The following is a 25,004-nucleotide window of genomic DNA, read 5'->3' as shown; positions in this document are numbered from 1 at the left end:
TGTTGTTCCTTTTCCAGTTCTCAGATCGCCAACCAAAATGTGGCATCAGCTAAGGAAAATCCCATCCCTTTCCATAGGGTTGTGTCTTCATATGCACGGAAGACAAAGGGCTCCCTAAGATAAGAGTGCTTCTGAAGAGCTTAAATTCCAAAAAAAAGCGCAGAGGATCTGTCAGTGTCACCAAATGAAAGCAATTTTGCACTTAAAATACAAAAACATACCCAAATTGAGCAGCACTGATGACACGGCTCTGTGCCCATGCAGAGATGTGATGCCAACTGGCAGAGGGCTTCTAGATGCTGCCATCTCACCCAGCAGCTGCAGAGACACAGCTTTGCTTTGGAAGCACAAACACAAGCTCGGGAGCCAGTCAAGCTCACTGCTCCCATCTTGATAAGCATACCTGTTGCTTTGTGACTGTGGGCAACAACTTAGTGCATTAACTTTCTCAGTTGCATTTCAGATATAGCTTGGTTAGAAATTTGAAATTAGAAATTTCTGTGCTAACACAGAAAATCCATAGGACATTAAGAAAAAGGAAATCATGTGGGTCAGTTCCTCGGCACTGATTTGACTACAGTGTAACTAACCAAAAAAACAAAAAAAAAGTTAGTGAATGGAAATATAACATGAATTAACCACCCACAGCATCATCATACTTGAACTTACAGAGAAACAATGCTAGAAAGATAAAGGACAAGAAAAGAGGTAGCAGTTTGATGTTGTTATAAAAGCATTTGGAGCGGGCATAGTTGCAACTTTATTTATTTATTTATGCTCCCTATTTAAACACAAAAATAGACAAGGGGCATCACAGCATTTATGAAGGGTGAAAATGGTGCCTTTGTTGCTGTGGAAACTCTTGGCCCAGAGTTCTGGAGTATGAAGTGGAGCCGTTCTCAGGGAAGGAAATCTGAGGAAAATCTTTGAGGGAGAAAAAATGCTATTTTCAGCCCCCAGAATGGGGCTGCACTTAATTAATCACAGTTTCTAGCTCCCTTGTCCAGTTGGTCTCTGACTCACCATGAAACCATCCGAGCAATGATGTTCACATACCTTGACTTGGCTGCATAGGCATTAAGCATCCGAGTCATCTGGTCTTACTTTATTTCTGAGGGCAGTAAATGCTTTGCACAGAGGTTCTGAAAGAAGCTCAGCTTCACGTGCAATCATATAAATAATTATGTTTTCAGCATAGAGCAGCATTTGGAAATTTCCTCTGTGATTCTGTGAGCAGATTTTCAAATAAGCAGTACAGCTCAGCCCGGGGACACAAGTGAGCCTTAATATCCCTTAATAGCTCAAAAACAAAGAAAGGAAAGGCCTCTCATAGAACAGTTCAGTATGGATAAGATTTTTCCCTATCTTAACAGGTGCATAGGAAAAAATCCTTTGAAACACATCAAAACTACACAAATGATTGATTTAATGCAGTGTTTCCAGAGGGATAAGAGTGACAGGAGCGTGTTAGGAATCGTTGTAGGGGGTAACTGTCTTCACTATGAATTCGTGACATAGCATTCCCTTTGCAGAATGGAAACTGCCATCATATATCAGTCTTTATTTAAGCATTCTTGGAATTAACACTTGGTATTCTCGAATTTTGTACATCTGAAGGATTTCCCATCTCTAACGAAAAAGCTCTGTGAGTATTCTTTTTCTTACACGGTTAAGCTCGTGAGCACGCCACCATAATATGCAAAGTCATTTGCCTACTAAAATCAATTACAGATCGTTAGAGTGAGTAACTATGTAGAAGACAGAATTTGTCTATTTTTTTTTTCCTGGTGTTTTGCAAAATATCTACAACAGGCAACAAAATCCCCTACAATAGTATTTTCTGAAAATTGCACTGTAGGTGGTGTCATGTTGATTTTGTCATAAAAGACAACATGCTGGAAATGACTGGTGCTTAGATATGTCAAATATAAACTGAAGAAATAACTTGAAAACATGAGGAAGCATTTGTGCTTTTCTCCCTCTGGACCTCTTTTTAAACTGAAGTCCAAATTAGCTCTCTGCACTGGTCTTGAAATGCTTACTTGCCAATTTAACCCAGCTTTGTTGGAAAGCTCCTCGGAATCATTTTTGAGGGACTGTTTGCATCTAAAAGAGCTGTACCAGACAACACACTTGTATTTGTTCCATTGACTTTGATTATCACTGTGTTACACAGTAGAGTGCATTTCTTTTTAATAGCTAGCTATTTGCCACACTTTCTCATGCAAACATTCATGTTTTCTGTGCTTAAGTCAAGCCCTTTGTAAAACATCTCTGTTCTTCGATGCATAGGCACCGAAATGCCTGTGCAATTGCTAAGTTTGTTTATCTGCTTAATGTGCTACTGGGAGATCATTTTCTGAGTCACCATAGGACTGTTTGCCCTTCAGATCCTCAGTGTAGCTTCAAGAATCATAGAACCAATAAGGTTGGAAAAGACCACTGAGATCATCTAGTTCAACTATCAACCTGTCACCCACGTCCACCAAAGCACGACCCTACAGATATGGTTCAATATAATAGAGACTGATAGGAAGGATACTGGTATAAAATAATCTTGGGTGTGAAAACATTTTACATGAAAACAGTTTTACATATGAGTCTAGAAAATGACCATATTCCACGTGGAATTGAAACATACTGTGAGGTATGGCATTCACTTGAATATCGCTGATCTCTGAACAGACAGAAGTTTAACATAGTGCATGAATGCAAGATTTGTCTTCCTGGTGTATTGTTTGGCATTTACCTGTAAGCAATAGGGATATCAAGAGCTGCAGGAGCAGTGCAAAGCCCATATGAGCAGGCTATGAACAGCACAAAAAACCCAGGGAAGTACAAGCACTGCAACTGAGATGTAGATGCAGCAGAAGTGCAACCAGAATAACCAGGTGTGTTACTTCTCAAGTGAGGTTAATTTGCTGACAGGTAACATACTTGTTGCTAGTTTTTAAGAGATCACAAATCCTATCCCTTATCAGGCGAGTCTCTGTGAAACCCACAGAATGAAATCCTTGCTGTCAACAAATTCTACAACATACCCTTGAGGGTTTCCATTATGCTTGGTGAGGACTAACCTTTCACCAAAGAGGCTCAAGCCAAAACCTCCATCAGAGCCACCGAGAAACACGGTGATTACCATGTGCAGCATCACGGCGAGATGGCCATGGCACAGCACTGTGGTTTAACAGAGCCCCCAGAACTCTACAACACTTCCTTATCCCCACACTTCTCTTTCCCCTTTCTCTATCAGCTTTAAAGGCTGTGCCTGCACTGTTCGAGCCTCTATCTAGCCTGGCTAGCACCAGAAGCAGCGCAGCCAGCAGGAGGTGATCCATCCCTCTGTACTCAGCCCTGGTGAGGTCGCCCCTCAGTGCTGCATTCAGTGCTGGGCCCTACTATAAGAAGGACGCAGAGGACTGGAGCCTGTCCAGAGAAGGGCAGCGGAGTTGGGAGGGGTATGGAGCACAAGTCTTATGGGGAACGGCTGAGGAGCTGAGGTGGTTCAGTCTGGAGCAGTTCGGGAGCAGAAGAGGCTCAGGGGAACTTTGCTCATGTGGTTTGCCTTTGCTCAAGCTGCTTCGCACCCGCTGTGTCAGCTAGGCAGCCTTTCCCACGGGACGCCTCTTTTCGTCCTTTTCCATGCTTTTCTGGGCACATCGTGACCACAGCACCGGCCCCTCACCAGCCGCCCCTCCCGCTCACACCCCCAGAGGACACAGCTCCGCCCGGAGGGCGGCGAGCCCCGCCCCGGTCTGCCCGTCAGCTCGCGGGCGGGCGGCGAGGCGCTGGGGCGCGGCTGCCGAGGCGAAGGGAGGCGAGAGGAGCTTGGGGTCGGCTAGCCGCTCCTCCTCTTCCTGCATCCGCCGCCATGGCGCCGCACCGCGCCGCCTGCTTGCTGCCGCTTCTGATTGCGGTGGCGAGCGCGGGGCTGGGCGGCTATTTCGGCACCAAGTCCCGCTACGAGGAGGTGAACCCGCACCTGGCGGAGGACCCGCTGTCGCTCGGGCCCCACGCCGCCGCCGCCCGGCTGCCCGCCGCCTGCGCCCCGCTGCAGCTCCGCGCCGTGCTCCGCCACGGCACCCGCTACCCCACGGCCGGGCAGATTCGCCGCCTGGCCGAGCTGCACGGCCGCCTCCGCCGCGCCGCCGCCCCGTCCTGCCCCGCCGCCGCCGCGCTGGCCGCCTGGCCGATGTGGTACGAGGAGAGCCTCGACGGGCGGCTGGCGCCGCGGGGCCGCCGCGACATGGAGCACCTGGCGCGCCGCCTGGCTGCCCGCTTCCCTGCGCTCTTCGCCGCCCGCCGCCGCCTGGCGCTGGCCAGCAGCTCCAAGCACCGCTGCCTGCAGAGTGGCGCGGCCTTCCGGCGCGGCCTCGGGCCCTCGCTCAGCCTCGGCGCCGACGGTGAGCGCGGGATGCGGCGGCTGCCCTCGTCCCGGTGTGCCCAGCCGGCCCTCCAGCGCCGAGCCGTTCCCGGGGCTGCCCCGCGAGCGGCCCTCGTCCGGCCCGTCCCGTCCTCCTCCGCCTCCCGCAGGGAACGAGTCCCGCGCTGAGCGCTGCTTTCCCTTTCAGAGACGGAGATCGAAGTGAACGACGCCCTGATGAGGTTTTTTGATCACTGCGACAAGTTCGTGGCTTTGGTGGAGGACAATGACACGGCCATGTACCAAGTGAACGCCTTCAAGGAGGGCCCGGAGATGAGGAAGGTGTTGGAGAAAGTGGCGAGTGCCCTGTGTCTGCCGGCCGGAGAGCTGAACGCAGGTATGGGAGCCGCCTCGGGTGCGCTGTGCTCGGTCTGCAGTTATGCAGAGTTCTTGTTTAAAATGCAAGCTAAACCAGATGCAGCCATGCAGCTTTCGGTGTGTGGGGCTGCAATAGTGTGTGCTTGTTAGCCAACAGAAAGAAAATGCCTTTGGAGGTATCTTTCTTAGAGATGAGTGGAAGGTAGCAGCTTTGCCTTTGTTTTGGGGGCTCAACTTTACCTTTGCTTTGAGTTATGAGTGTGCTACCATTTAATTCTTTTGTGAAATGTTGCCATTCAGGCACAGAGATAGTTGGGAAAGATGGATGTGTCTGTGTTTTATCTTTGCTGGTCCAGAAGGAGCACATTTCCTGTGCTCTGGAAGCCCCCAGCCGTAGGCACTGCTGTCGTTTCCAGCATTCCCCCAAAGATGCAGTCCTAAAACCACGTCACACTGCAGCTTAAACCCAGCCAGCAGCATGCAGGTTGAGCGTGGCAGCCAGAGGCTGCTCCACAGTGAGCAGGCACACCTCCACCTGCCCCTCTTCTGCCTTCTGTGGTAGTAAGGATATCCTAGCAGTGGGCACCTATCATATGTGCATTGGCGTTCAGTGTGGAATGTGTTATTTCTCCATCATACCAACTGTAATGTGAAGAGCCTACAGTCTGAAATTTGCATTCTGCACAATAACTCTATTGGAAACTTTGTTGCTTGGCATTTGGACTGGTGATTGTTCTCAACACTGAATTGTAGTTACTTGTTTTAGGGGAAAGTTGGGAGAAAGTTGCTAGTCCTGTGGTGGTGATTTTGTCTTTCACTGGTTTCTTGGATTTATTGCAGATCTTGTTCAAGTGGCTTTCCTCACTTGCTCATATGAGTTGGCTATAAAAAATGTGACGTCCCCGTGGTGTTCGCTTTTCAGTGAAGAGGATGCTAAGGTAGGTGCTAAATGCAGAGGGCAGAGAGGTTTGCGAAGCCTTCAGAAGATGCTTCAGTGTTTGGATGTTGTTCTGTGGGCAGTCAGAAGTTGTAAGTTCTGTCCCCCTTGTTCTTCAACCTTCATGAGGTTCAATGCTTCATTAGTGCTGCATTGGTCTCCAAAGAGCTGTGGGTTAATCAAACGGTAGGACTGAAATACCATCTGCATTCAGAAACTTAAATACTGGCAGAGCCTTAATTTGTCCTGATTAAAATAATCTTTTCCTATTGCGCGCTTAATTCATGAAATGCTTTTTCTTACTGTAACACCTGAAATGCTCTGGACAACTTTGTTTTGTGTACATTATTTTTATATGATAAAATGTCTTGACTCTAGAAGACAGCTAATAAGGTCTTCTAGGTCCTCTGTGACTTCTTTTTTGAAGCCCATCAGATCTCTAAATCTAATTCCTGTTAATAAATCTAGTAGAACCTGGATAAATATGCCTTGCTTTGGATTCCCCTTTATTCAAAAAGCACCTGATTACCCTTTGGAGAGATTTGGGGATTAAGGGTGATGTCATTTACTTTGCACTGCAAAATATGTTCAGCAGGGCCCCTGCAGAGGCTCCTAAAGGAAGCTGAGCAGACCTGTCTAAGACAGGAAGCCCCTACACAGGGACATGGTTGGCCAAAGGGTGGACAGTGATGTCAGGAAGAAGTGGTCTCCTCTCAAAGAGGAGGAGGGTCAGCAGGAATTTGTGCAGTTCCCTTCTAGTAACTTAGTGAGGGGGGGAAAGCTCGTTCATTAAGTGGTTATTAGACACGTGAAGAATATGGGGTGTTTGAGCAGCTCTGCTCGATCTCAAAGGAAGACCTACAAGTGAGTTGCCCAGCAGTGCAGCAGCAATTGGTGTTCAGTGTGAAATTACACGCATGGAGTAAGAAATTAAAGCTCCATTAATGAGGTGGTGGGCTTTTTTTTTTCCTCCTCACTGTATGCAATAATAAAAACTTGTAAACTGTGTAACTTTAGGTACTGGAGTACCTGAATGACCTGAAGCAATATTGGAAGAGAGGATATGGTTATGACATCAATAGTCGCTCCAGCTGCATTTTATTCCAGGATATCTTCCAGCAGTTGGACAAAGCAGTGGATGAGAGCAGAAGGTAAATTTAAAAAAAAAAAAAAAAAAGTTTTTGTGTTGACTGCAAGCCTTTCTGTGGTTAATCCTGAGTTGGATTTAATATGAACAAGAGTTAAACACTTCAGACACAAGAATGCTGGAAGAGTTTGGTTAGGAGAATTCGTAACAGAATAAAACCCTTAATAGAGCATTGTTATCATAGACTGTTAATAGGTTTTTTGTTTTGTTTTTTTCCCATTGATGCTCTTGTGCTCAGTGGATTTATTTCCATCGTTTAACTTATTGATCTGCACAGGCCTCCAAGGGACAGCCAGTTACTGTGTCTGATAGTGGTAGTTTTTTTCCTGCTAAACAATGAACTTTTTGTTTAAAATGTCTTTGTTAAAAAGCATTTGTGGTGAAAGTGTGGGTTTAAAAAAAGCAGCATGATATATTGTGCTTTCTGGTTACTTGAACACTTCAGCATGAAAGTCTTGTTTTCTTTCCTGACGTGTTTGATATCTCTTGTGCTATTAAAGCTTTCTGTTCAGGCTGAAGGTGCTGAAATGCAATTACAAAAGAGCAATTATTCCAAGTGAACCCAAACACTCAGTAACCCTAGATGAGAACTGTCTGCTGCAAAATCCACCAAGCCTGAACTGCAACAGCAAACCAGCCTTGTCATGCCTGCTTCTTTATAACTGCAGAAAGGCGAACTTAGGCAGTATGCTCAGTGTCCTGTACAGGCATTTGAGCCCTGAAGTTGTTGTAAAAGCCTTGGTTTGTTGTACGAACATGAGAGCACCATGACTAATTTAGCCACCAGCCCAGGAGCTCTCTTGGATATTTAGCTTCACATCCTTACTCATCTGCAGCAAAACTGCCCATTGGGAACAATGCTGTAGGTGTAGGAAGTTGTTAGGCCCCACAAGTATCTGTTAACAGACTCAAAGACAGCACAAGCAAGAATCTTCAGAGGAGGCTGGTCTGGTGAAGTGGTTTGTGTTCAGCTAGTTCCATGGTTTGACAAGTCATTTTGTGTCAGAGAACGAAGAACAGCAGTGGTACTGCTTCCAAGAACTCTTACAGCCCTCAAAATTGCCTTTAATGCGCCCTTGGAGGTTTAAAGTTATAGACAAGATGCCTGTGTTATTGTGTGTATTGTTTACTCCTATCAGCTGGTTTCGGTCAGTAGCAATGATCTGTTGTAGCGTAGAGAGAACAGCATAGAAAACAAAGGCTTTAGTTACAGGTTTGAGTGTTTATGTCACAAAATTACCTGTATTTGCTTTCAAGTGCCAGTAATAAAATTTTTGAGAGCTGCGTTAGGCTTAGAAACAGTGCATATGAGTATAATTTTAAACCTATATTAATGTTGTTCAAACAGAGGAATTTCAAATTCATAACTTAGTGATCAACCATGTGAATCAATACCTGAGCAGGTAAGTGTACAAATGTTTACAAAAGTACACAAAATCAAGGAGGTGATATCAAGATTGAATAAGGATTGTACCTTTAAATTGATTATTGGAATCAGTGTACGAGTAGCTTGAGGTGAGCAAATTCAGCTTTGATGTTGATACAGAAAGAGTAGTTGTATGTGGTGGATGTACTTGCATTCCTAGCATCCTTGGGCCTTTAGTTCTAAATTTAGGGTACTGAAGTAGGTCAAAAATATGTAAATTATTTTGTATTTCAGGAACAAAAGCTTAAGTCACTGATACTTGAAGCTATATCTATGTGTTTTTTTACTTGATAATGTGTAAGAAAGCACTTTATTTTCCCCAGTCATTTGACAGATTGAAAGTAGAGGTAGCCTTGCAGTTTTGGATTAGAGGAAAAAAGAAATTGTGAAGTCTTCCTCCTTGGAGATCTTCAAAAGCTGCCTTGACACTGCCCTGGGATACGGCCTCCAGAGATCCCTTGCCACCTCAACCATTCTGTAACGCCAATAATTTCTTAGCAGAGAGGACTGTGAAGAAGTTGTTCATTTAGATTTTTGCCTGTTGAAGATCTAAGTTAAACATCAACAGTGATAGAACTGACTGTTAAGTCAATTGTACCAGAATTCTCGAATTGTTAGTTGGCATTTTTGTTGTGCTTCAACACACAAAACTGCTGGGTGCAGAGATGCTCTGCGTTAAGCCCTCTTCATTTTGCTATGAACAGGCTAGAACTTGTCAGTTGTAAGCATGAAACCAACATAGCACTGAGGACTAATTGTGAAGGAAGAGTGGGCAGAAGAAGGTGGCTGTTGATACCCACCTCTCTGCAGCCAGCCTGGACACTGTGCTGTCAAATCATTCTGGTTTTTGGAAATCTAAGGCTGTCAGAGCTGCTGATCCCTCTCATTTTGAGGGTGGTGGAGTCAAAGCTGTGGTTATGCTAGATTGCCCTTTAAATAAACCTCTCCTGTATCCTTTCTTCAGCCTACTGGGAAGCTAAGTAAAAAATGCATGAGACCACAGGTCATTAACATCCAACTGTGAACAGATTGACAAGCACACTGCTGTGAAGTCTTCTGTATATGCTGTGTCTGCCTCTATGAAGACAGAAAATAAAAACAGTGAGGAGATGAAGAGCAGGTTAAAAGTGAGCAGACAAGCAGAGCAAAACCCCTGTGCCCTTCTGAAACATAAAAAATAACTTCTTAATGTAGCTTGCCTCATATAAGGAGAATGATCTGTTCTATTTGCTTTTAGTGTATTTATTCTATGACCAGTGAAGGCCTTTGAAATCCTTTAGTGCTACTTAGTAGCTTTAATTCTTAACTGTGTATCAACTCTGTAATAAATAGACAAAATTCACATCTGCACTTCTAGTTTATTGACAGCTTATTCAGCAGCCCCCAAATTTCTTGGGAAGAGCGGGTGTGGGAGGCAGAGTAGTGAAGGATTGAGATAATCTTATCCTGTTTTAGAGCTTAGGCCGTGGAATCAGAATCACAGAATATCCCAGGTTTGGAGGGATCTATAAGGATCATCGAGTTCAATTGTAATACTTAAAACATGTCATTTAGCGATGAGTTGTTGAGGAGAAGCAGTGAAGGCCAGCAGATGGATGTCCATCAGGATGGTCCTTATAAGAACGGTCACTTCCAGTCCCTTCTTGTATGAAAAGAAACACCTAAAAACTTGTCACTAGAACCCATCTAGAAGAGTCCTGAGCTTTTGATTATAAACTGTAAAATCAATTGTAATCAGACATAATCACAAGTGAGACAATTCTAGGGATGCCTGGAAGGAAATAACCCACGGGCCAAAATGCAGGTGTACAACTGTTTTGTTTGTTTTTTTTTTAATCTAAACTGAGGTGCTGAGAGGCACCCTATCCTATATCACCCTGTTGCTCACCATAGGTGGTATTGCAATCCCTTGTGAATCAAGCATGTGGCTCCATGACACTGGCACCAATAAGCCTGGACCTCCGAACGACAGAGCACAACTGATGGAATCACTGAGGTCGGAAGACACCTCTAAGACCACTGAGCCCAACCAGCTAATCCTTGAGCTCCCTTGGCTGCCCTTGGAGCTGCTACACCCTCATCTCTGTTTGTTACCGTAAACAGAGAGTCATGACTGTCATGATTATGTGGGAGGAAGCTTGCCTCCTCCTCCCAGCCAGGACAGCCCTCTCAGAGCATGGAAGAGAGGAACATTTTCAGTCGATCCAATATATGCTGGCACTCTGCAAATAGCTAACTGAACAACTAGCCAGCCTACTGCAAGTGCCATTCCTAGGGACTGCTGATCTCCCAGGGATAACTTCAGGAAAGTTGTTTTATTTGGGAAAGTTGTTCCATGGCATATGCTGCAGGACATGTAGCTGAGAGGGAGAGTCCTTCCTAAGTACAGGAGAGCATCTCCCATTCTATGGAAGAAAGGGAGAATTGTGCAGGAGATAACCGACTGGAAAACACAAACTTACATCCTAACCCAGGGGATCATCTCTAGTAGTCCAATTTCTGATAGACAAATGTAAATACAAATTTATGTCTGCTAAAGGCCAAGAAAATGTATCAAGCAAAATTTACCCAAAGCACGTTGTCTGAAGAATGATGGGATGTATTCAGTGAAACCTATGTTAAGAAATTGACAGAAGTTTAAAATAATAGCAAATTACTTCAAAATTTTCAGTGATTTCTGGAATATATTATAAAAGCAAGAATACTTGCACAGATCTGTGATATTTAAAGATAGTGTAAAAATTTAATTGGGACGAATCACTTTCAGCTCATTGTGTTGTTGTTACTCTGGATGGAGGCAGTGAGTTTGTGCACATGTGTGAAGAATGGCAACCCTGGCAAAAATGGAGATCTGGCAAAATTCAAAGCTGGGTGAGCAGTCTGCTTACCCTGTGTCTTCCAAAGTGGGGGCTGAAGACATCTCAAGCTTATTGCCTTCTGCAAAAGGAGCATGTAACCCCATCCCACGACGTCAGGTGGCAGTATTAAAGCACTGAAGGCTTAAGTACAGCCTCTGTTAGGCAACCTGGTGCGCTTAAAAATAGGTGGAAATCTGCCACCACCAGCGTTGGAGAGGGAGACTTATTTGGGGAGCTGTAGCGGTTTGAGAGTGCAACTGAGAACAAGAGATCATATGAAAGGAAAACATGCACATGTTTTAACCGTAGAAAATATTTGGTTGTGTATGCGTGTGTTGTTATTACTATATGGTGTTATAAGTATAACTTTAATGGTATACTACAACTTTGGGGCAACAGATTAAGTACATCTGCAGCTGTTCATTGCTCAGACAATGAGCCGCTGTGGTGGCAAAATGTTGTCTTATTTAGCTGTGTGTAACACTGATATATCTCTGATTTATTCCAATACTACAGGAAGAATGATTTTATTTCTAGAATCTTTCAGTTGCTCCAAGTTCTTTTTTGTTTGTTTGTTTGTTTTTTTAAGGAAAGTTTAGTTTGGGCTATCCAGTAGCAGCAGTTAGAGCATTTCTGCTCAAGCAAGGAGTTGTGGTGTCTGGATTTGTGTTTCTGTTCTAGGCTTGTTGGTAGAGAGTGGCGCTAACAGCTCTACATTTTATAGCATATTTCAAATATTTGTATGTAGCATTTTGTCTCGTTTTCATTCCTTGTTACAGCTCAACTAAAATGAGAGCTTTTACTTGTAACCCTGTTCCTTCCATGAAGATTTATTGACCCAGCAATCTGATTGCTCATCAGATTTCTGGTTATTTGCCTAATTAGTTGCCTTATTAAAGCTCACTCTTCTTTCTTCTGGGAAAACTATCTTGTGGTGATTAGCCGGCCCTTAAGCAAATGATGAAAGTTATTCAAATTCTCCAGATTTTAACTATAAGACCATTAGAGAGTTGGTATTGGAGTTACAACTTCAATGTCTTGGACATGAATGTTTAGTATCTCAATTCTTCTGCACCTTCAGTAGCAATAAAACACTAATGTCCAGTAAAGGTTAACTTCTTTTCCTTGGGACCTTACCACTGTCAAATAGGTTCTTCCAAGACCACATTCCTCTATGCCTTCTTGCCTCTCTTTAAGGCAATACAGTGATAACATGTCTAGGGAGAGTTTGAGTGCCACAACTCTCCCATAAAAAGTTTCTTATTTAGAAGAAAAAAAACAAAACAAAATGATAGGAGTGGAGTAAAGTTAAACCAGGTGAATTGTGCTAAAATGGCGTATTTGGGATGTTATCCGAGTCCATAAAGAGCTTTGTTTTTGTGAAAAGGAAAGGATTAAATTCTTCTCACATCTGTTATGGATAGCAAACAATCAGACCATGCAACAATATGGCAGAGAAGCCAACGTGGTAATACTCTTCCCTGAACTGTTGGTTTCTTTTTCTATACTGGAACTGTGAGTTTTTGGATTGATGTGTTTTCAATTCAGTATGAGTTGTGTATGTTGTACACAGTTAGTGAGTGAAACCTACTACAATTTATTTTCCTTCTAACATATTGCTAAATAACCAAAGATGAATCTGCCTTTCTGAATTGCACAAGCAACTTCTGAATCCATTGGCCAAGCTTTGTGATAGGCTAAAAGTATGGGAGAGAGGGCCTGCAAATCTTGGAACCACCAACAGGAGCTGTGAGTGTCAATGAGAGATCCCTGTGTTTTGATGGTTTATGCAATATGAAGCTGCTAATCTTTCAGAAATGCACCAACCATAACAGCTCCATAACTGAGTAAAGGTGAGTTTAAAAAAAAGAAACAAAAAAAAAAAACCCGAAGAAATGATTGTGGCACCCTTCAAAGATATCAACTATTCTAAAAACTAAAGCTATTTTACCCTTTTCCTTCTAGCTTCAGATGCTTATCAAACCTACCTTTCTTGTTCCTGAGAACATAATATATCTGTCTGTACTGTCCAGATGGATTGCTAGAAGGCTCTTGCATGGCTGGTGGTTCAAAATTCTAACCTAAGTGCATATACAAAGAACAGAATATTTAATGATTTCCTCCAGTACAGAGATTTTAAGTTGTTTTTTTTATTAAATAAAAATAAAGAAGACATATTTGAACTTTGGGATTGATCTTCGTAACTGTACAAGTCTGAGCCATAATGTAAACAGATTAGTTTGTCAATTTATTGATAGCTTTTATTGTTCTCTGTAAATTCCCTCCCTCTCTGCAGGCCCATTCCTGACACAATTGATAACCTTATGTAATCATTTAGCAGTAAATAATGTTGCTTCATAAGAGACTGCTTCGGGGGTGTCCTCTTTGTATGGGACTCTTTTGGGGCAGTCTAGGAGAGCTTGTGATGAGCTTCAGGACTAATTTCATCTGCTAATTACATGGTGAATAGTAACATGCCAAAGAGTTGCTTGATCCATTCAGAGAGAATAGTGCTAGGTGAAATTTCTTTAATAAGGTGTTTGTTTCACACAACAGCATATCAGCTCTACAGGTGAGCAGACTGTATTGCTTACAGTGAGACACCTGAAAAATATTCAAGCCTTGTTTTGATTTCAGAAAACGAGAGGAATTGGTTACTTCCACTAATACAGTAAACAGCTCAAACAGTTTGGCCCTGGCACTTTGTACTGTATGGTACGTTTGAGTTTGATAGCTTCATCATTCAAAGATGGGGCTGAAGGGGTGTTTTTGGAGAAACCAGGTAGAGACAGGATTCTCTAGGGGTGCTTGCAGTGTGTACAGCAGCATCCCTGTGCCTGTGTTTCTGAAATGTGTGTGTGGTCACTGACTTTTCTCTGACAGGATGGGGGGCCTTCTCTGGGAAAGCGTGGCTGTTCCTGGACCTAGGCATTTAAAGTATTGTTTATGACTTTGAAACTTCCCAGAATGTACTTAACTTCAGATTAATTGCCTAATATTTCCTTTCTCAGAATTTCTCTGAAAAGATATCTCAGCATTTTTATAGGGTCATAGCCTTTTATTGAAGGAATTCAAAAACAAGGAGAAAAGCTAACCAGCGCTTGGCAGCTAATATACAAATATTTAGTATCAGTATGCTGCTGCTGCCATGGTGCAATTGATCTCAGAGTTCCTGAGGAACGTAAGAGATAGGTTCATTAGGAAAGGGGCATTTGAAACTACAAAATCTCTGAAGTTAACTTCTATAAGACTAGATATTAGGTATTGCTAATACCTAACTAGGTATTGCTGTTTAATTTGAATTTTAGATGAGTGCTCTTTCTCAGCTTTTCAAGCTCGCTTTTTCCTTGAAGGACCTCATGGATACCCTTGCTAGACCGGAAGGAAGTGTCCATCTCAACAGTGTTTGTGGTGGCCCGTTGTGTTGGTACTGCTTCTGAGAATGAACCAGCACAGCAGTCTGTTCTGCTGTTACAAGTGAAACTTTCACACGCAAGGACTTGATATCATTTCAGAGAATTTTCTTCTTTTCCTACCTGTTAACAGCACTCAGAACAACACCTCTAAGGTTTCTGCTGCCTCTCAGGTCCACTGCTACCCCTGCATTCCCTGCTTTCTGCTGTTCTCTTGCAAATCAAGGGTTCTTCTGTTTGTTTTTATTTTCTTTTTCTTTTTTCTTCCTGAAATAAATCACAGAGGGATATGGGATTGATGGAGAATTCATTCTTTAGCTGAAAATAGAGGGGTTTGAGTCCTTTGTCCTTTTGTTTTTTTGTGTGTGTCAGTCTGGGATAAGATGTGGTCTAAGCCTTCTTGTTAACAGTTGTTAAAACTTCTCTTCTGAAGTTATTGAGGGAATTTTTACATAACATTTGAAGGTCAGCCAGTTAAATGCTGCTGCAGGAAATGTTTCTTCTTATCCCACTATCTCTTGGGTTTGGGGTTATCACTAGCCAAAAGTCACATTAGTGCTTAGGAAATGAACTTTTTTTGAAAGTAAGGTTACTTCTTCCATATCCAAGATGGTACATCAGTAGACCGAGTGGAGTAGGAGCAAGCGACTGTTGAAGATGGGTGTGCTGATGCAGAAGAATCAGTGTTAAACCCATATCTGCAAAGATCAAGGAGAACTGAAAATTGTTTGCATGATAAATCCTGTGCTTCTATACAGGCCTTTTTGGGGGGTAGATTGTGCTCATGAACATTCTTCATTTTCAGCTATGGTCAGATGTACTTCCAAGGTTACAGCGAGGGCAGTGCAGAAGCTAATGTCCTCACGTCTCGTGAATGAGCTCAGCTGCTCTTTCTGCCCAGTGAGAGCTGCTTCTGCTCCATTGGAGGCACTTCGTAAAATCACGATAGCAATCATCAGTAATAACTTGCAGGCAAACTCTAGTATTTTATGGCAAGGTTTTATTTACATACAATTTCTTCAACTTGCTTAGAAGTTGGAAATTAGACGGTTTCTTTGCTTTCTCAAGTCATTTATTAATGTAAGAGGAAGGGGGAAACTTGGATTATCACTAGCTTTAGTACGATATTGAGAACTTTGTCTGGTGCTGATAGGCAGTGCTGAGTCATTATTTGATCCCAAAGAAGATTGAGTGTTGCTGTCTCGACCCTTCAGAGTTTGATTAGCTTGTGCTACTGTTCAGTGCTCCGCTGATTGCACTGTGTACTTCTGTTTTGTCTTTATCAGAAACATCTGGACAGTAATAACCTTTGCACATGCTGCAAATGGGCAATTCTTATTGATTTCACTGTAATTAAAAGTACTACTTTACCATTGCTCTTTTAACCTTACTGTTGATTTTTATTGTCCTTAGATAATAAGACGCTCAGTGTGAACCATAGTCATGACCATGTTGGTTAAACAGGAAGTGCTTGAGTAGTCCTAGACAAGAAATCAAACATCTGGTGCTGCTGAGAGTCCAGGAAGATTTTCAATTATACAGTCATAAAGAGGCTGTTAAGAAGGTGGGGTTGTATCATACAGTGAAACAGTTTTAATCCTTATTAAAATAATATGCCGGCTCTGCTGTGAATGACAGAGGTTTGTTTTGTCTCCCAAGTGGTTTGACCTGTCAGCATGAGGATTTCAGGAGACAAAATACCAAGTGTAGTTAGAGTGAGAGCAACCTCCTTGTTTGTTCCATGTTTGTCTTCACGAGGTTTTTGATTGTTCTGTAACACTTCTTTTGGTGTGTATATGCGCTATAACTTTATTCCTGTTTTTGCTGTTTTGATTTAAAAAACAAGTTAGCCATGTTTTTGTCGTTCACTTCCATCCTAGAATTCCTGCTGGCATCAGCTGATGAGCAAGGCCAAACCTTCTATAAAGCCACAATGTTAAATACATTTCTATCTTAGCATCACTTAGGAGAGCAGAGAGAGGAAAAGAGGATAGGGGGTGGTGGTGAAATCCAGTGCAAGTGAATAATGCTTTTTGGAGACTCTGGCAGCATATTGTTGGCTTCCTTGCATAGTAAAATAAAAGACACAAATTTCCAAGCTTAGAAACAAGCAGGTATAAATGAGCATGCTGCTGGAGTAGAATGAAAATGTTTTGGGTTGCTACAGCTGGGTACTTCTCACCCAGCTTAAAGGACTTGAGTGAAATGTCTGAAGTGACAACCAGTGAGTGGTGACTTCAAACATAAAGTTCCTATGGACTGGCAAGTGTGATGATTTAAAAGAACAGAAATAAATGAAAAAGCATCTCCAGGAGAGAATAAAAAATGCAGGCCAGGTCAGCGGAAATAATGATTGAGACTAGCATTGCTGAGCATCTTGGTGAGTGTGATATACCAGAAGAGTGTCAACTTGGTTCTTTTGCATTTTTTGAACTCTCGGGAGAAAATCAACAGGCATGCAAATGTGGTGAGCTGGGAGATACAGTCTAGATTTTCGTCATGGTTTTTTCCAATAAGTCTTCAACAGGTTTCCTTACCAAAGAAAAGGAGCTGTCTGGAGGGGAAGATCCCTTTCTTGGGTAAAAAATGAACGAAAATGCAAGAAAGGGGGATGGTAGGGATAGATGTGTGATTTTACTAGCACAGGCAGGTCACAGGTGGAGATGGGTCTGTTTGGATGTAGGCATGTTGTAAATGGCTGGGGAAAAAATGGGAAGCTAAGAAGTGCTGCAGATGCAGTACATTTCTTCAAGAGAAATTGTTCCAACCAGGAAGGATTGTGGAAGGAGCTTTGTGGGCTTTGAAATGTGCAGATCTGACCTAGTCATTTGAGCTGGAAATTGCAGGTCAAAGGAAATGTCCTTCTGTCTTCTCTAGGCAAGCATTTTTATTGCTGTTCCTATTTGTTGTCTGACAAGATGGGTGTAATGCACCCTAAAACCTAGCGAGCTGTGTGGAGGAGGGCTGTAAGTGGGCTGGTCAGTTGAGCAAGAGGGGAATGGGAAGGAAAGGGGTTGAAGGATCTAAAAGCTTTACAAGTTTAAAATCAGGCAAAAAGGCCATGAATAAAATGGAGAGAAATGCAGGCAGAATCTCGGGTTTTAGAGGAGCTGGCAGCAGTCTGCAGTGAGTGGACCTCTTGGAGCAGAAAAGGTGCGTGTGGGTTGGAGGAAACACACAGATCCTTTCTGTGGCTGTACCACTTCACTGGAGCAGGAAACAGGCAGGTTTCTGATTTTTCTTTTTTATATGACGTGTCTGAGGGACTAGTGTGTGTAACTGTATGTACGTGTCCAGGGAGGATAGGCAGAAGGCTGAGCGGTGCTGTACAAGGCACGTTTCACACTGCACAAAGACTGGTTGTAGCAGGTAGGCGAAACAGAGGCTGTCATGCCAAGTTGGTCAGAGTTTGTGTTTGCAAGCAAATCCCCCAGTTAACCATTTTTCAGTTGCTTCAGAGCAGAGGAAACACCTCCTTTCCAGGCCAATCAAGATGTGCCCCATCTGTGGGTGGACTTCGGTGGTGGAGGGCAAGCAGGAGCGTGGCCAGATGTCACCCTTTGTCTGACTGTGTGTGACCCGAGCTTCTGAACACCCCTTGGAGGTGGTTCCAGAAAGCAAGGGGCAGCCATTCCTTGGGCTGCTGCTTCGGAACTGCTGTGAGCCACTGCCTTTTGTCCTTGGGCTGAACCCCATCTGACAGGCCAGGTTAGGCTGTTAGGCTTTGATCTCTGACTGCTTCTGCTGGCTGTGTGTGGAGGGAGTGTGATCTTCTTGGCGAACAGGCGGTTGCAGGATCAGCAGTAGCAGCACTCTTGCTGGGTAATAGGCACTGATAAATGGTGGAGAAGGAAAAGCAGGTTGTGCGTTAAATCAGTAATCTGTTTGCCATGTGGGCAATCAGGTGGTTGTGGTTAGGTCAGAGGGAAGTGGGGTTTTGCTATGGTTAATGTGTGGATAAGTCTGTGGTTAGGTGTAGTTTTCATATTGAAACCAAATTGTCACTTGTCCTTTATTACAGCAGTCGGGCAAAGCTTCTACTCCCAAGCCTAGCAAAAGTAATATGAAAACGTTCCAGGTCTAAAGTGACGACAGTCTATGAGCGAGCTTCTCTTCACCACATCAAGGATTAATTTATAAAAAAGCTTATTAAAAAGACATTTAAAAATTTAGATTTTTTTTTTAAGTATTCAGAATTGTTAGATTGTGTTTTAGTAGTAACTTGTCTTTGTGGATGTGCTCTCTCCATGGTTCATTGTGTTCTATTATTTGGTTACTTCGGTGCTGTTAGGGAACAACAACTACCAACAATAACTGAAATTATTCTTAACCACACCATGATACCCTGGGAAAAACTGCTAGATGTTGGAAACAGGTTTGTGCTACAGCAGATCTGTGAAGCCTGTAGTGCTTATGGAGTTACAATAGAATAAAATCTCAGGGACGTTTTACAAATGGTCTGTGATGGGAGAGTGGTTACACCTGTTCACAATGGATTAAGGCCAGGCTGGACGTGGCTCTGGGCAGCCTAGTCTGATGGTTGGCAACCCTGCACATAGCAGGGGGGCTGAAACTAGATGAGCATTGTGGTCCTTTTCAACCCAGACCATTCTATGATTCAGTGATCTGTGCTGAGGGAATTCTGAGTTGCTGGGATGTCCTGGGGCCTCCACATGCTGACAGCTGAGGGCTTGATTTGGTTTGTCCATTAACATAGCCTTGCAGATTTGCTGCTCCTGTCTAAAATCCTTAATGGGAGGAGGCAGTGCTGTTTACAAACCTTGGACTGGATGATCTTGTAGGTCTTCTCCAAACTTGGTGATCCTGTGATTAACTGTAGCATGCTCACAGGATCTGTCCATAGCTGGGAAGAGCGCAAGCAGCTGCATTTACACAGGAAGACTGAGAGCTGCTCCAAGTGTATGAATATACACCTTAAGACAGGGTTTTGCTTGTATTTCACTGATTTATGTTACACTCTAGCTCTAGCCTAATTACGTTCGCTACAAATTCTTACATTCTTCCTAAGAGCCAATAGCTTCAGGTGGGACAAAGCATAGGTTGGAAAACTCAGGTGCTGATTTTCTTTTTTTCTTTTAAATAAAACCCTGTATGTACTGAAATCCCGAAACAGGCTGTTATCACAAATTGAAGTACAACAAGTTCAAAGTCTACTGCTTTAAGCCTTCACTGCTGACAGCTGTGGTGCTGGTATGTTTGCTGTGCAGTACAGGCTGTTGCTGATCCTTTCCTTTTTCTCTTTAGTTCAAAACCCATTTCTTCACCTTTGATTGTACAAGTTGGACATGCAGAAACACTTCAGCCACTTCTTGCTCTTATGGGCTTCTTCAAAGATGCTGAGCCTCTCCGGGCAAACAATTACATGCGCCAGGCACATCGGAAATTCCGCAGTGGCCGGATCGTGCCTTATGCAGCCAACCTGGTGTTTGTGCTCTACCACTGTGACCAAGCAAAGACCTCCAAGGAGGAGTACCAAGTGCAGCTGTTGCTGAATGAAAAGCTAATGCTCTTTCATCATTCAAATGAAACCATCTCTACATACGCAGACCTCAAGAGCTATTACAAGGACATCCTTCAGAACTGTCACTTTGAAGAAGAGTGTGAATTGCCCAAGTTCAATGGTACTGTTACTGATGAACTTTGAGGGAATTAAATGGAGTGGCTGACTTGGAAACCGATCTCAGTTTTCTTCAACAGACGTTGTGAACAAGCACTTTGGATGAAATGCTGCTGTGTCGACTCTCTAAGCCCGCACATTTGATGGCCGTTATTTACCTGGGTTGTCTCGGTCAGCTTAGTGCACTGTTTATTTATTACGTAAGATGAATGACAAAACCAAATTCTGTAACAGGATGTCCCTGAGTATTGGTAACAAATGTGGTGGAAGACAAAGTGTGCCTGTATATTTATGTGTACAGACAAGTAATTTCCTAGGTCATTCCTCTTATGAATGTGCTGTTGATAGAATTTAGAGCTGGGATAACTGTTTATTTTGTCAGAGCTGAAGGTGCTTGAACTAATTCAGTATTGCTTCGTGCTGCCTTTTTGCTAGCTCTTGTTTTCCTATGGCAGGCATGAAATAATTTAAACTTGTGAGCTTTTTTAACTCCTTTTCCTGAGCCCCTAGCAGGGAAAGAATATATGCTACTTCTCTATAGTTGCCCAGCTTTTGCCTGGACAGCACCACATGAGCATCTCACTCTGGCACTGACAGGAGGAGGAGTTGCTATGTGCACTGTCCACCTGTAAAGGGACAAGGATTTATGTTTCTTAAGTTCTCATCGACTCATCCAGCACTGCAAGTTAGCCATCATGGTAAGTATATTCTCCTGAAAGAGAAGGGAGGAAGAATGAGGGAGTGGGAGATATTCCAGAGCTCTTGAAAGGAAAAGTGGCCATGCAGCAGTTGTTCTCTAAGCAGTCTTGTGTTTCCTTTCACTTGCCACCATCAATTTCTCGTGTTAATGTTGGGGCTGGGGCATTCAGGTGAGGCTCTGCAAGCAATTTGAACATCTTGGTCCTCCTCAAATGCTGAAAGTTTTCTTAGAACTTCTGGAGGTCTCCAGTGCATCCTGCTGCTTGGAACAGGATAGGTGCTTACCCTAAGTCTGGGCAGGCTTCAGACTGTGAGAAGTATCTGGCTGGGACTTGACTTCTGCAAGAACCGAGTATCACTTAGGCCTTATCCACTCAATACACCAGCTTGTTCTTGAAATTGAGCTGATTTTAAAGAAATTAACTGCATAAAGGTAGTGGTCATCTCATCAGTGTATCTGCACTTAAAGCAGATTTACTTGCTGCTGAGAAAGTATTTCAGAGTTCAGCAGTAAAACAGAAAAAAAAAGAAATCAAGATAATTGTCCAGAAATGTCCAAAATACAGCAAGTCAAATAAAAGTCCCTTCATTGCCTGGAAGGGAATGGCTGGTCCCAAAGCAAACATAGGTGTGGTTTTATGGTGCTGGTAGCTCCTGACATGTGTGTGCCCTGTAACAAGTGCCCCAGAGCTCAGCCCATAAAGTGAGGGGTATTTTGCTGTGTTGACAGGGGAGAGGGTGAAGGGGTGGTATAACCTGTTACCACAGAAGTGCCATAGGCACTATAAACATTTATACCTTCATTTACTTAGGTAGCCTCATCAACAAAACTGAAAACTTAACTGATGGAGGGAAAGGAAAGAAAAAGGAAGAGAAACCTGAACTAGTTTAAAGTTTAGAAGTTTAAGTATTGGCAAACTTGGTTCATCTTTTTTTCTAGAGGACTTGGACTTCTGTCACCTTTTTTTTTTTTTTTTCAAATGCACCTTAAATAAAACACTTCTGAGTTTATATATCTGTAAGTTAAGGAGCAACTGAAAAGCTTCTTTTTAGGATATCATTTTATGAGTGAAATCACCATGAGGATTTTTCCTGTCTGTTTTTGTTGTTGTAATCTAAGTATTCTTCATGGAGTAGGACGTAGGTTCTGTTTCCGTAGTGCACTGACTTCCATGGAGGCAGTGATTCTGGTCAGCAGAAGTACTGATTAAAGCTAGTGAATATTTTAGTACTGATGTCCCGGTAGAACTCTTACATGTTTTAGCTCTGCAGGTCTGTTTCTGAAACAGAGGAGGTGGCTAGGGAGGACAGCTGCACTGAAACACCTATAGGAATATAGGTCAGGATGGTTGCCAACTCCAGCATATGACTTTTAATGCTATTTTATATCAGCTTTGTCTCCTTTTTAGCATGATACTGCTTTGAGACTGAGTCAGTTGAGTGTAGTTACTGTGACAGGTGCCTGTTATGAATTTTATTGTGAGGCAGTGTTTGAGGCAAAGCTATGAAGAAAGAAACTTCTGTGTAAAGGTGGTGAAATATGGTAAATAGCAGACGTAAGGAGAAAATTCACCTTTGAACTTTTTATTTTCTGGTTGAGTCATCTTATGATAATTCACGATGTGAACAGAAGAAATGCTAGCTTTACTGCTGGAGATAAGTGGAAGGTTTCCATTTGTCTATTCTGTTACCCACTGTGTTTGTTAAAGATACTGTGTTCTTTGCAGAGGAAGAATGCATTGCCCTGTTTTTTCTTAGATCGTGAACCAGATAAGGTGGAAGAACCAAACAATTATTTTTGTGGTGAGGCATCGTTTGTTTCTGTGTTAAAGATGGTAGCTTGATAGAACAATTCTGTGCAACTCTTCAGAGACTGTTTCTGTTTTGCCTTGGCTTAGGGGTCCGTTTGTATCTCCAGTGCAGTGGGTTTATCTACAGCGGATATCACCAGTTAACCGAGAGGGAAAATGTGCAATTTGTGATCTGTATGCAAAGGCTGCCCCCACTCACTCAGCTGGCATAATTAGAGACTGAGCACGGAAATCTTGCACAACTGCTGCAGCAGCTGTGTTGGGATGTTTATGAGTGCATGTGACTAATTCTGACTGCTAGGGATATGACTTCATATGACTCTGTTATTTAAAAAGAACAGAAAACACACATCCTCAAGCAACCAAAAATAAATTTGTACATAGACTAAAAAGGAAACCAAACAGGATCGATTATTTCCATGAAATTGGGCACCTGCTCAGTGAGGCAATGCAAACAGGCTGCCACCTCTCATGGCACTGCAAATTGGCCCATCCCAGAAAAGCCCTGCAAGGAAAATGATGCCTTCGCCTTCTGCATGCAACTCCAGGCAGAACCCCTCACCTCAGGCCTCCAGTGACAACTCCGTGTGTAACTTCACCCAAACTGGAACCTTTCATTGATGGAAGACACAGACTGTGTTCTTGGATGTTGGCATTAAACACACTTGAAATATATTTAATTTTGGATGTCTAAAGCTTTACTAATGTTTCTGGAAAGCTTATTTTTTCCTTCTAGTAAGTATTGCTGCTGTAATTCTGGCTGGCATGGAGCTCTCTGATGCTGCATGTAACATGACTTTGTGATACTGTGGGACTGACTGGATGAATTTGGATAACTAGTTTTGGATTTTCAGTGCTGTGAAATAAAACTGCGCACTTCACCTGTTTTATGAGCAACAATAACGCAGTATGTAGCATCATGCCTGTATTCTGCTTCAAACACATTTGACAGACTGCTGTTCCTGCAGTGTGTCTCTGGTGTTTCGAGTCTTCACGCTGCTGCATGCTTAATATTAAAGTACATTAATTGACATTTTACTTTCTCATTTTGACTTGAGTTGAAAACTTACTCTTCTTTCCAGGAGCACGGATTTGAAACAGATGATAGCCTCCTGGCAAGCTTTTCACAGGTATTACCAGGTGCCTGGAGGTGTCCTGCATTCTGAAGTGAGCAATGCACATCCTTCTCTGTGGTCCAGGATCTGATGCAGTGCTATTTTCTTAAACATTATCACCCTCTCATGTGAAATCAAAGTTCATTTCATAAAGAAGAATTAGAAGCAAACCTCATGCAATACATTCTGACCTGTCCTTTTATAGATACTTACAGTAGACCCTCATGAGTGAGTATCTGTTAGTTTGTTAATTCTCTACATAAAAGCTTTGCCTGCAGCACTTTCCTGACTGTGCTATGAATGAACTCATATCTTTGATCAAAGGCTCTTTCCTCATTTCTCCAAAGTCTGTTATAATGAATTAGAAAACAATTGATGCTGCTTTGTTTAAAATACCTGTACAGGAATAGGAAAAAAGGTAAAATTATTTTAACCAAGCAGGACTTGCTTCTTTGGAATGGAAAAGAAGAGCAGCCCTGCCATACACACACTTCTTAAAAATTAGTTTAAATGCAAGTATTATCATTAAACAGTTACTTTTATTATATGCATGAATTTGCAAAGGGAGGTTAATTTAATCAACTTGATTTGTAGTTGCTGGTGTAACAGAAATAATAGTTTCTCTTCTTGCTTTCTTGGACATGAAATTACAGGCAATGCCTCCTGATGCTCAGTCACAGACCATGCTGACCTTACTGGGCTGCAATGTTGTCCTCTATCCTCAGTGAAGGTTAATCAGTTATGGTCAAAAAAAAAAAAAAAAAAAAAAAAGAAGGAACTCTGTACAAGTGCAAACAGTATGTACTGGTAAGACCACTGTAGTGCAGCACCAGCAATTGGCCAGGAGCAGGCAAGCCAGCAAGAGCTCCTAACTTGGTGATTTCTGGGGATTTTTTTTTTCCCCCAGCCTTTCCTTCTCTTGTGAATTTATTGACCTGATGCCAGAGCTTCATCACCCCCGTTTCCATGTGCTGATGAGGTCGTGCTTTGTTTATATGCATGGTGTGGAAGTGGGTTTTGTTGTTGCTGAAAGTCCTGGCTGGTTTCTGTGCTGCTTTGGTGGGTGGGAAGTGGAACTCTTTCATCCTGCAGCAAAGCAGAAAGGGAGATGTAAGAGTAAGGAGAGCAGATCTATGACTAGCTTTTTGTATAGCTCTAAGTGAATTTCTCCTCTACAAGGCTCTCCTGTTGCTTTCCAACCCCAAAGCCTTAAACTGGC

At 42.8% G+C, this 25,004-nt stretch overlaps 1 protein-coding gene across 1 annotated transcript; it reads left to right on the top strand.

Annotated features, from left to right (window-relative positions):
• Positions 1-3,778: 3,778 nt before the first annotated feature.
• MINPP1 (multiple inositol-polyphosphate phosphatase 1) lies at positions 3,779-23,703 on the top strand. The gene is made up of 5 exons (XM_048944585.1): positions 3,779-4,403; positions 4,572-4,760; positions 5,582-5,679; positions 6,696-6,829; positions 19,788-23,703. Exons 1-5 carry the CDS (start codon positions 3,872-3,874, stop codon positions 20,185-20,187), a joined length of 1,353 nt encoding a protein of 450 aa, XP_048800542.1. The 5' UTR covers positions 3,779-3,871; the 3' UTR covers positions 20,188-23,703.
• The last annotated feature ends 1,301 nt before the right edge of the window (positions 23,704-25,004 follow it).

The sequence above is a fragment of the Lagopus muta genome, chromosome 5 (genome assembly GCF_023343835.1).
Source record: "Lagopus muta isolate bLagMut1 chromosome 5, bLagMut1 primary, whole genome shotgun sequence".
Taxonomy (NCBI): domain Eukaryota; kingdom Metazoa; phylum Chordata; class Aves; order Galliformes; family Phasianidae; genus Lagopus; species Lagopus muta.
Note: the sequence above shows the minus strand (reverse complement) of the source record. Positions and strands in the feature narration are given on the sequence as shown.